Source organism: Pinus tabuliformis, chromosome 6, assembly GCF_031772625.1.
Source record: "Pinus tabuliformis cultivar Carrire ecotype Pingquan chromosome 6, CPIR1, whole genome shotgun sequence".
NCBI lineage: Eukaryota > Viridiplantae > Streptophyta > Pinopsida > Pinales > Pinaceae > Pinus > Pinus tabuliformis.
The window spans coordinates 1,832,755,614-1,832,767,803 of NC_142292.1; the positions used below are offsets into that span (position 1 = coordinate 1,832,755,614).

The following is a 12,190-nucleotide window of genomic DNA, read 5'->3' on the forward strand; positions in this document are numbered from 1 at the left end:
TCTGAAAGCCATCTGATTCTTTCACTGTATTGCTTCTGCTTTTGTTTATTTCTTTGTTGAGCGGACAGTCTCTGAAGAGATGTCCATGTTCATGGCATTTGCGACATCTGAATGGAATGTGCTCATAATCTACTGTTTGCACCCATTCTTCATCAAAAACTTCCAGGATTATCTCTTCTAGTAGAGCTCCTGATAGATCCATTTCCACACATATTCTAGCAAAGGAAGTGTATTTTCCTCTTCTAGTGGCTTCAGAGGCTTTAACATAGCGACCTAATTTATTGCCTATGGCCGCTAACGATTCATTTTGCCAGTAATCAAGAGGTAGAGAGTAGAGCCTTACCCAGACCAGAACTGAAGTAAAAGTCTCCTTTTCTGGGACGAAGTTCATTATCCATGGTCTCATGTAGAGCCCTGCAGCAGCATAGAAGTAGGGCCCTCCTTCAAATATTCTGTCCTTGTCTTCAATATTTGTGAACACCACCGTGAAGAAACCCTTGGACCCAAGATGAAGATCTATGCTTCCTTTAGGTTTCCAGTGGTATTTGATCCACGACTGTAGGGCTTTTTCAGTGGGCCATAGTCCCATGAACTTACAGATGATGGCATATGTCCCCATGTGTTCCCTGTATGCCTGCAGCTCTGGATTATTTAAAATCACTCTGGGAGTTATATCTGTTTTGGGTTTGCAGGGCCCCTTGTGTTTCTTGTCTTTAGTTTCCTGTTTTTTGTCTTCTACCTCCTTGTCTTTTGTGCCATGTTGATCCTTTTCTATGGGTTCTTCTATTCCCTCTTCCGTGATTTTTTTTCCTTCCACCTCTGTTTCACTAGCATTTTCTAAATGCTTCTTGCCCCTGTTGGCCATGGCCTCCTTGTAGGAGGGAGTGGAGCCCCCTCCTCTACCACCCTTCATAGGGATTTTTGACTGCCCCTGTGTGTGTTGAACTCTGTTTGCTCTTCCTTGTTCGCGCTATGCGCAGCCTCTCCTTGCTGAAGCATATCACTCAACCCTTCATTTTACTATCCATGTTTTTTCCACTGCTTATATACAAATATGAAAGAAAAAATCTACCAGCTGATGTGTCCACACTTCTTTGCCACAAGGCCATATGAACTCTATCTCACCCCTTGCGTTATGTACTCCACTGGGTTCATTCCTCTTACACTGTTGCAACCTAGACATCCCTTAGCCAACTTAAGCATTTATACGGGAATCCAAGCTACCCCATGTTATCTAGGGCTTGATGTCCTCCTACAATGTGCACAATGCTTCTACTCCTATGAAGCTCATTCTCCATGCAAGCAATCATCTCCATGTGGTCATCATGAAGGATGTCACCGAAGCTGTTAAGAAAACTTCAATGCCCTAGGGAAGATTGTAAGCAAGCACCCAATTGAGGGCAAGCAATAATTGAGTAAGCTATCTCCAATGTGTGAATCCATCATGGATCATTTAGGGGCTGATCATACACCATGTACCCCAAATCTCATGAGCAACCCCAAACATGGTGTAATCACTTTTGGAGTAACGTGAAAGCTAACAAAAAGTTACAATTTATATGCCATTTGAGCCACTTTCTGTAGTTGGAATTTTATGAGATAAATAAAATGATACCACAATGCAGAAATTGGCCATGGGTTGCAAGCCCTTGGGTTGATGTGATAGCATCCTCCCTTGCTTCAAGACATTGTTGTTGGTTGAGTGTTGTGCCTTGTGGGTCCTCTTTGGCTTGTGGTTGTTATCAATGTGATGCTCGTGTTTGTTGCAAACTTACAAGTCATACTACTATAGTGCTTTATCCTAATATTGGGATCTGATTTCACATTAAGACTCTCCTTCTAATTATGTGTGTGTATTATGATAACAATTTTGAGACAAAGTGGTTTATAAGGCATTACCTGTACCCAAGCATTTCCCAATCTGGAAGTTCTTGGTATGATGTGATGGCGTCCTCCTGCACTCTGTTATTAACATCATCAATGGTTTTAGTGTTGTGCCATTTTTCATTGTATTTTTCATGGAACGCCGTTGAATGTGGACATGCCTTAAATGGATAAATGAATGTGTGTCCTGGGTTTGAGTTGTTACAGTGGGTCTGCCCGCAGCCAATGAACATACTGCCGGGGTAAGCTCTCAGGCCACTTCCGTGCACTCACTCCTTAAGCGCTCATTAGGGTTTCTTCGGGGTACACCGGCTGGGCCAAGCTGTTGTGTGGGCTCCGTCTTGGGCCGATGAAAACCCTTTCCGCCGCTATGCTGTTGCTCCACGTTTGCCTTGAGCTTTGTTTGGCTGCTTCACTAACCGTTATGCTAAACTGCGCCAAACATAACACACACCAAGGGTCCTCCAACCATATTTAACTCTGCTAATTTGTCCTCGAGGGTGCTTCAACTTTGACTGGTTCTAACTCTCAATTCAGGGGATCATTTCTGGATTTCCACATACCATTGGAAAGCTCTTTCAAAGCTCTATCCATCTACTTGGGTCTCATCTGCTCCTGAGATGATTTGTTGCACTAGCAATGCCTTCAAAGGCATTGCACCATTTTCACTAATGCTTCTTCTTGTGCCTGACCTTGAACACTTGTGTCCTCCTTTGACATTTTTTTCGTCTGTTGCTTTGGCCATCAATGACAACACATTTCCAATAAGGTTTTGGTCAATTTGAAACCATATATAAAAGTAGAAGCTATGTAATATATGTTAAGTGAATATTTTTGTATTTGGAGCTCTGTCCGTGTTGGAGATTGCCCCCTCAAAGTGGTATGTGAACATTCCATCCCGTTCTGAGTATCAATAAAGGTTTGCTTATTGCTCTATTTTCCAATTCTGGTTCTGTCTAGTTTCTTCCTGCAGCTATATTTCCTTCTGTCTTGCTCTGTTTATATGCTTTCCACAACTATATTCCATTTATTTAACTATGAATATTCTGTTTCAGTTAACAAGGAACACCACAGTATGAGTATTGATGTTCTTTTTCAGATACAATTATTTCACTTGGCTGTATTAATGGAGAGCTATTCTTACATAATAAAACAATATCTTTCTTAATGTAAATAATATGTTTCTAGTATAAACAATGATATATGGAAAAATAATAATAACGCTTTTGTATATAATAATTATCGGTGTAAAAATAATGTCAGCTTAAAGAAGCCTAGAACATTAATTCTAGTGCAAATAGCGTTGACATAGTAAATAAATTTTTGTAAACTAACATACAAATATTGAGTTTATCGTAGAAATTATTGACCATATTTTCAATAGAGAAGGGTCTAGGTCATCTGGTTATAATTAACTTGCATCAGTTTTATGGATTTGGCTTGTTTATCAAAGGTGGTAGGATATATGGGTGGCTATTTTTCAGCAATGTATATTTTTTTGTACAGGGTATGGACATGGCCTTATCAAAGCTGAACCGAGGAGATTGGGTGCATATTTTTCCAGAAGGTGGTCGTTCTCGTGATGGAGGCAAGACGATCGGAACTGCTAAGAGAGGAATTGGAAGGTACATTTTGTTTGATTTTATTTGTTTTCTATTCAAGTTTATAGATGAGTGTTCAGGCAGTTACATAGCTTGTAACTATTACTTGCTACAGCCCTTTATGGAGCAGTGTGTTGGTTTAATTTGGTTCTTATTTCAAACATGTATGGATCAAATGACAAATTAGAATGCAACTCAAAAGTTGCGGCCCAAATTGATGATGAAGAAATGAGTTTCAAATATAAAACTTACACCAGTATGGACTCGGTTATTTCTTGCTACATTCCTTTCCGAAGCAGCGTGCTGGTAAAACTCACACCAGATTGGTTTGGTTCAAATTTCAAACATGTATGATACATGAGTGAAAATGTTTCTTGATTTGGTCTTCTTTAGGCTTATATATCCTTTTTTGACTTGGGTTCACATTCAACATCACATAGGTCCACTTGCCACTTGTATTGCCAATTCTTTAGAGTATGCATTCCTTCTCTGTTTAGGGGCTTGGACCATGTCAACCATGCTACATGTTGCTACCACATGCAAAGTATTCTCGTTCAAATATGTGGAACATGCATGCTACATAGAGTTATGCTACATAGAGCTATGTTGCAGGAAACATGCTGCCCCCCTCCCCTTGTACCAGTTGTGTTAACATGCTTGAAACATGTTTCAGTCCAGACAAAATGCGTTTCATATGGACTGAAACATGTTTCAGTGTTAATACAGATAGCATGTTTCCAACTAAAAATTGTCCAATTTTGTTCTAATTTGATTGTTGGGACCCATAATTTTGGTTTTGATGCCTAATTAGAGGTTAATTATGAATTAATGAGACTTTTAGAAGCCTCTAATACTGACTTTTTTTTTAAAAAGAGGGTTTCCTTCTCATTTTGCACCAAAAGAGGGTTTCACTCACTCTTTATTTTTACATAAATCCTTAACATTACTATTAATTGTTTTAGGAGAGTGGTTACAACTTCATTGGACTTCATATGGAGATGGTAGAATTTCATATCCTATTCAAAATTCAGCAGACAACAGTTTTCAGGATTGATGGGATTTCAACAGTTTTTATTGGATTCTTTCACGCATGAAATGGGATTTTCATTTAATCAAAAGCACCAAATGCTTTATGTACCTTGATTTGGCGGTATTGATTGTTGAACTCATATGTCATGGCCTTAGCAAAAATGTACTGTTCACTCAAACCAAAATCATTGATTAGGCATGTTATGCTTTTTCTACCATACTTGAAAGCTTTTTTGGGCAGTTTCATTAAAATTGGGTGGTGTTGAATCTTGATTGATGTCCCTATAGGATGAGGTAGAGACAAAGGGTGATACTAAAGACGAGAATCCCATTATAAGCGATGGTGGAACATTGCTTTCATAATGCTTTCTTTCAAAATTTCAATATAATGTGCTGTTTATAGAATATCGCATCATATTATGGGCAAATGGTTATGTGTTTTTTAAACGGGTACTCATTTCTGAAATAGAAATGTGCCAGAAACATGACTCTGGCGCTGCAGAGACTGTGTTCCAACCACCCGATGGCTCTGTCGCTGTAGAGACTGTGGCTCTGACGATTGCAAGGTCACCGTGTTAACCACTAGAAAGGTGTTGAGTCCCTCAAGTTTAATTGAGAAAGGGTGGCCTTAGGAGTCTATCAACCAAGCTTATGCTTGGAGGTAAATTATTAGTGCAACTAAACTTAGGATGCTTATGCAAGGTGGACGAGTGATTCTTGGGTTATCATACTTTTATCCAGAGATATCAGTCATGAAATTATTAAGAATTATGCCCAAGAAACAATGCCCAATTTACCAAATGACTAGTAAATTTTTACCATGAATTTCTTAATGTATTTAGGCAATTTGGATGTGATTTTTAGGGCACTTAAATATGAATTTTATCACTGTTATGAATGTATTCAGAGAGTTGTAACAAACAATGAGGAAAATGGAGGGTTTAGAGATCAAACCCTAGGCCCAAGGCCTTGAAGATTGCTTGCCCAAGTTGTCAAAAATTTTCCAATGGATTTGACACCTGAAAACACAAAATTTGAGCCAATTTCTCTAGCAAAACCCACCAATATTTAGTCCAGAAAATCAAGTGACCAACCAGAAATGGAAGAGAGGCAAACTAGGGCCAAGAAAGGCTAACGCTAGGCCTAATAGGGCTAGCGTTGGGGAGAGAAAGGCCTTAGAGGCTTAGTGGCTAGGGAAGAGGCCAAAAGAGGCTGACGCAAGGGCTAAAGAGGAGGGCCTAAGGGAGGAGGAGGCCCTAAAAAGGTTGTGGAGGGGCCTTAGAGGCCTTGAAGGCCCACGACAAGCCCAAAGGGCTGTCGTCTAGGGTCAGGGAGGGAGGCTGAAGCCTTTAAGGCTTGCCGCTAGGTCCTAAAGGGCCTTAAAAGCCCACGACAAGGGCTAGAGAGGAGGCCGAGGCCCTTAAGGGCTTACGACCAACCTCTAAGAGGTTGAAAAGGATGATGCAGGGGGAGAAAGGCTTATGCTGAGGTTGGAGGAGGACGTTGGGCCTCAAGGCCCTAAAAAAATTCAAAACCCTTTCCAGAAAATCAATTTGCTTCAGATCTTCAATTTTCCTACAAATTCTTCAGTGATTGGCCCTGCAAAAAATTGTAGAGGCCAGATCTTACCCTCAAGCGCCTAGATCTAGCTATAATACAACTATTTGCCTTTGATCTCACCCGTACAATTGAATTTACAATAGCCGAAAACCCCAATATATACAAAATTTCAAAAATATCAAAACCCCAGAAAACCCCCACTGCAAAACAAGGGTTAGAAAATAAAATTATTTACAAAATTCTATTTTACAAATATATTTACAAAATATACATGTGTACAATGCTTAAACGAAATTTTGAGAATAATTTTTTGTAAATTCTTTGATAAATGGCTAAATGTATTTCGAAAGATAAATGCGAAACCACAACCTTAGTGAAGTTAGAAAAACCATAAAAATATTTAGGATCCAAACACAGTCAGCCTGTGCCCACAGTTTGTGAACTTGGAGTCCAAGGGTTGGGGAACCTGCAAACACTATATTTTCTGAAAGATAAACCATTAGAACACACAGTGAATTGGATCACCTAAGATAAGCCCACAACTTACCAATAGAATGTTCCTATCACCTACAATGAAATAACGATTCAATAAAAATTATAAAGCACAATATAGGAATGCCCGTACCCAACACATACCACAAATCAATAGATCAGAGACACCATGAACTGCACCCCAAAGTCTTTATTATGATTATTCAAAATGTTCCCAGCGGGACAGTAACTTTACATTAGCTTTACAGAGTTACATTAGCCAAACATCAGATGGTTTGAGACACAAATGACCTCAAATTTATAAATAAATTCTCCAAGTGGAAAATAATCGCTAGTTGGTTTGATCCCCGTCAAAATAATTTCGGCCATTGATAAATCTTTGATGATCTTTTAATCTCTGCCATTGAAATAATAATTTTTGAGGAATTTTCGAATTTCTCATTAAACCATTTTTTATTAGCTCAAAAATAATTATCTTGAGCTAATTTCCTCAAAAAATTAACTTTGACTTGACCACCTAGGTCCAAGGTGTTGATAAATCTAGGGGGCAACAAGTGTAGGTGATTTCTCTTACTTTGATAACTGCTTGTGATGTATTTTTACTTTACTTGATTAACTTCTTCTTTCCTTTATTATTATTAGTGTTCTCTATCATCAAACAACTACCAAATCATAAAGAACAATGAGACAATAGGACACAAGATATAGGCGATTAGCTAGGGCCAAAAATCTCTCCAACTGATAGGAAAACCCACCATAAACCTTCTTTTTCTTATAGAACTTCAATTGATGAATTCCAAGACCTATGACCCTTGACCAAGACCCTCCAAGACCAAGTCATCCTTCCTTCTTGATGATCTTTCCTTACACCACTTCCAGCAACAAACTTTGACCTTCCAACAACTTATCTAGCAACTTAGACCCCAACAACAATTTTTGCAACTTCGACGTAGCAACTTCAACAACTTTGGCCTAGTAGCTTCACAGCTTCGATCTTGATGCAACTTCAACAGCTTTGACCTAACAACTTCGCAACTTCGATCTAGAGGCAGCTTCACAACTTCGACTTTGCAGCTTCACAACTTTGATGCAACTTAAGAATTTGCAGCTTTAGAATTTCGTCTAGCCCAAAAACTATAGAATTCCTAACAAAAGAGAGAGAGAGAGGCCCAAAAACTTCGATCTTGATCTTCTTCTTCGTCCTTTTCCAACTTCTATCTTGAGGATATTGAACTTTCTTGAGTGTCCAAATGAGGTCGAATTCCTTCTTATTTATAGGCTTGTGAGGGGAACGAATTGCTATCTTGAGGCCAACTTGTCCTTCATGTAGGCCGACTTGATCTTTGTGCCATGACGAGGTCTTAGAGGGTATTTTGATTCTATTTTGACTCAATAAATTTTACTTTACAATAATAACATGCCCAAATGGGTCTTCAATACATGACAATTACTCAATTGACTTTATGACAAACTTAAAAGCACTCAATGGGTGCTTGACCTAAAAATAAATTTCCCTTGAGCATGAAACCCATGCCTCAAGAACAAAAATAATAAATTTATTTTTCTCTTTTCACTAAATACATAAAATCACGATTACATATGCCATTATGAAGACCGAACCTAGTTACATATTTCAACACAAGGGTCCAATTTTTCTTGAAATTACCAATATTTCCTTGGTGGGGGACCTCAAAAAATGAATTTCTTCAAGACCCACAAATTTTTCCACTTGGAGAATTTAATTTCTCTAGCATTTTAATTTTGACTCTAATTAATTAATTTTCTAGCTTAGGATTAATTTTATATTTGCCAGAAAAATTAATTAATTGACAGTTGGGGGGATTAATTATTTTTCCACTCTAAAATATTTTAGCCATGGTGTCTAAATATGAGGGGCCATGCACTAATTTTTTTTTACATAAGATTCTACAAAATTCGACACCCTCAAAGGGGGAATACTTGTTCGTTATAGACCCTCAAAATACATACCCAATTTTGCGACACAATATGATCTAGTAGACCAAGTGACTTGTAATAAAATAATTTAGCCAATTAGCTTAAATTATTCCCAAATCACTTTTATAGAAGACTTGACTAAAACACTAAGACTCGCCTAAGAATTTGACAATAAATTCCACCCTAGCATTGGGGTGACGCTGGAGAGAAAAACTCTACCAATCATCCGTGTTTAGAAACACAAATGAATCAGTGAGACAAAAAACTCCTACGATGAAATTCGTTGTCAAAATAATAGGCTTACCTAGGTTGTTACATACATGCATGGTCTTACTAGCATCATTTATATTAACAATTTTGCAGAATGGGTTTACAATGACTCAAAATATTGATGGCTGATGATCTTTGATCCTTTGAAAAAATTGGTACATCTGCTTCCTTGGAACTTTGATAAAATATGTGCAACAGGGTCAACAAACTTCCTAGCATGGAAGAAGAGGATTGACTTGATGCTCATAGAAAATGAAGTCATGGAATATGTTCTTGGTGAAGTTGCTCAATCAGACAAAGGAAGACTCAAGAGTTAGCAAAGTACAAAAAAAAAGGAAAAGTGAGAGCACGAAGGATCATTATTGAATCCATAAAGGATCATCTTGTTCCCTTTGTTGCTAATTTGAAGACATCCAAAGCTATGTATGATAAGTTGGTAAAATTGTACTCTATAAGTACATCAGGTCAAAAGATATCTTTGAGGAATCAAAGACATAGAATAAGGAATTCAAATGATGAAGACATGGCCACTTATCTTATGAAGATCTCATAAATAAGGGACCAGTTGCAAGGGCTTGGAGAAGTTGTTTCCGTTTCAGAAGTGACTACTTTTTTATTGAATGCTTTGCCACCTGATTGGGGTAGTTTTGCAACTAGTGTATATTCAAGAAAGGATACTGCTCCTTTTAATGAGTTATGGGCTCATTGTATCTTGGAAGAAACTAGAATAAAGGCAAAGGATGACACCGAATCAAATGAGAAGTCTCAAGATTTTGTTGTTAAATCCAAGAAGAAGAAGAAAGGGAAGTTTGGAAAGTCCAAAGGAAAACCAGATATGTCCAAGATTCAATGCCTTGGATGCAATGAGTATGGACACTTCAAGAGGGATTGTCTAAACAAGAAGAACAACAAAAGGAAAGGAGTGAAGCTCACATAGCTGAGGAAAAGGGAGAACCTGAGAAGAAATCGAAAGGAGTCATTACTATTGAAGGAAGCTCTATTTCTATCAGGTTCTTTATACAATTTGTCTTTCTTTTATTAAGTAGAAAGTAGAGTAGCATGCATTGTTGCATTCTCTAGAAGAGTTTTGGTTTTGTAAAAGCACGACATCATAGAAATAAGCATATGATAGTAGAATTAGAGTCTACATATTCAAGTTGCTTTGAAAGGAATCATCTAGCTTTTAAGAATAAGAAGACTGGGACCATATTGCATATTATAGTTCATCCAAACATTTTCTAACATAATGTTAGAGGTAGTCATCTTGCAAAGAGGAATCATCAAGATCCTATAAGAATCATCATTTTGGAAGGTTCTTTGAAGGAGCATTATGACATGACTGGTATGTATTCCATCTTGTATGCAAACTATAGTCTTGAAGGATGAAAGCATGCAAAATGGTCGAATGAAAACTTGAAAGGCAAAATTGAAGTTTTTCTACTCTCAAGGAAGGAAATCTTATCTTCAATAAGGATGAAAGTAAGCTCATTCAAGGAAAAGATGGTTAGATGGTTGTATGGAGGCAAAGGTATGCATGTTTTTAACTCTTTTCTAGAAGGTAGAGTTCACATCTACAAGAATCTTACAAAAATAAGTTGGTTATAAAAATGTGCTCGATACGCTTCAGTATGCTTCGGAATGGCTAAAAGATCAAGACTCTCCCGCAAAATAGCATGACATAAATCAACATCAAGTATGGTTTCCAGAAGAAGGAAAGAGAGTTGAGAATGACAACTCCAAGGAAGATATTGTAGCTTGCTAATCAAGCTCGATCTGTGGACACCTCGATAAAAAGTGAATGCATGGAGAAGGATTCTTACACGTTGTGAAGATGGACCATGCGGAAGAATGTTGATCTCAAAGAATTCAAGTAAGAAAATACTTTGATGAAAGGGCTATCATGATAAGGTAAATCTGATTTTAATACTTTGATATTGGTTATTTGGTTGGTACATATAGTTTTGCTACCTGGAAGAACATCACAGAAATGCATAATGGTAGTTGAGGCAAGTTCCATTGTTGGTTTTGGATTCATTTCAAAGAACATATGGATTGACTGGATGGCTTTGGTAATTTTTGAGGGATTATATGGTCAAGATGTCTACTTCATCTTGGGATTGTAAGACAACAGTACAAGAAGATACCCTGATGTTCATGATGATTACTTTCATGTTTAGAGGGAACTTAGCTTCACTTTGGAAGGCTCAATATAATGTCTTATTAATGGTGAGTAATGAAAAGTGATATGAAAGGTTGATGGCTGAAATCCCATCACAAAATTAAAGAAAGAAGATGGCTCCATAAAGGAAGAAAGGTGCTTAATATGATGAGATACAAAGAAAGGAGAAGCCATGTAGCTACTTGAAGATCTCCATGAAGGACTAGTAGCTGATGTATTGATGAAGACACACTAGAAAGCTTCCCAATTGAAAGGAAGTAAAAGAATCTCCTCTATGCTTTAGAGGGAGTAAGAAGTCTCCTTAAAATGTTTGAAAAGGAGCAAGGATCTATTCCCCAATCGAGAGGGAATGAGGATCTCCTCTCTAGGTTGAGAGGGAGTGATGTTAAAGACATCATATCCCTTTTTCATGTGTCATGCACTAGGCCAGGACTGACAGTTGTGCGTCTAAGTGAAGGTCATGGAGAGAGAATGGTGGATCAAGGATTGGATAAACATTTGAGATTGATATTCCTTAAGGATATAAAATCTAAGATAGGAAGTAATCTTGTTGATTGAGACTCTTTGAGGATTGGATAGGTATCCAAGACAAGAGTGGTCGAAGAGGACCAATATTCTTTGAGGATTGGGAATCCAAGATAAGAATAAGTCCTAAAAGGACATACCTAGTGAACATCCGGATGGGGTATGTACCTTGAAGAGGTGGTGTGGTTTCTCACGTAAAGTCTCGACATTATGCTCTGATATAAAGAGAGATTGTCAAGTTAAGGCCTTACTATGTTGACAATGTTCGTTATGGTGTTGATGATTAAAGATGCTTACCAATCCGACTCTTCTTATGATAACTCTTTAGTTTGAGATAATCCTTATTCATTTATACAATTATGAATACCTCCCTAGTTAAAAGGGAGTGTTGGAAAATGTAACAAGTTTCGGTCTTCATAATTGTTATTGTACTCACGTCGTTATGTATATTTTATGTATCAAACAAAAAGAAGAAAGAAAAATATTATTTCAAGCATGGGTTTCATGCTTCTCTTGATTAGTCAACTAGGTTAAGCATGTTCTTCATGCTTCTATGGTTTGTCATGTCATAAGAATAATTATCATGAGTCAAGAGAGTCAGTATTAATTGTATAATACCCTATTGGGCAAGTTGTAACATGTAAAAGTGTTATTTTTGTCAAAAAGACCTCCAAGACCAAGTCGGCCCTACCAT

The 12,190-nt window shown here is 37.7% G+C and overlaps 1 protein-coding gene across 1 annotated transcript in view; it reads left to right on the top strand.

Moving 5' to 3' along the window:
- LOC149266318 (Phospholipid/glycerol acyltransferase family protein) overlaps positions 1 to 12,190 on the top strand; it is an 80,641-nt gene that overhangs the window by 42,102 nt on the left and 26,349 nt on the right. Inside the window, exon 5 of the mRNA XM_089430292.1 lies at positions 3,391 to 3,509. Within this exon, the coding sequence (XP_089286418.1) occupies positions 3,391 to 3,509 (119 nt within the window). The remainder of the gene's footprint in view (positions 1 to 3,390; positions 3,510 to 12,190) is intronic.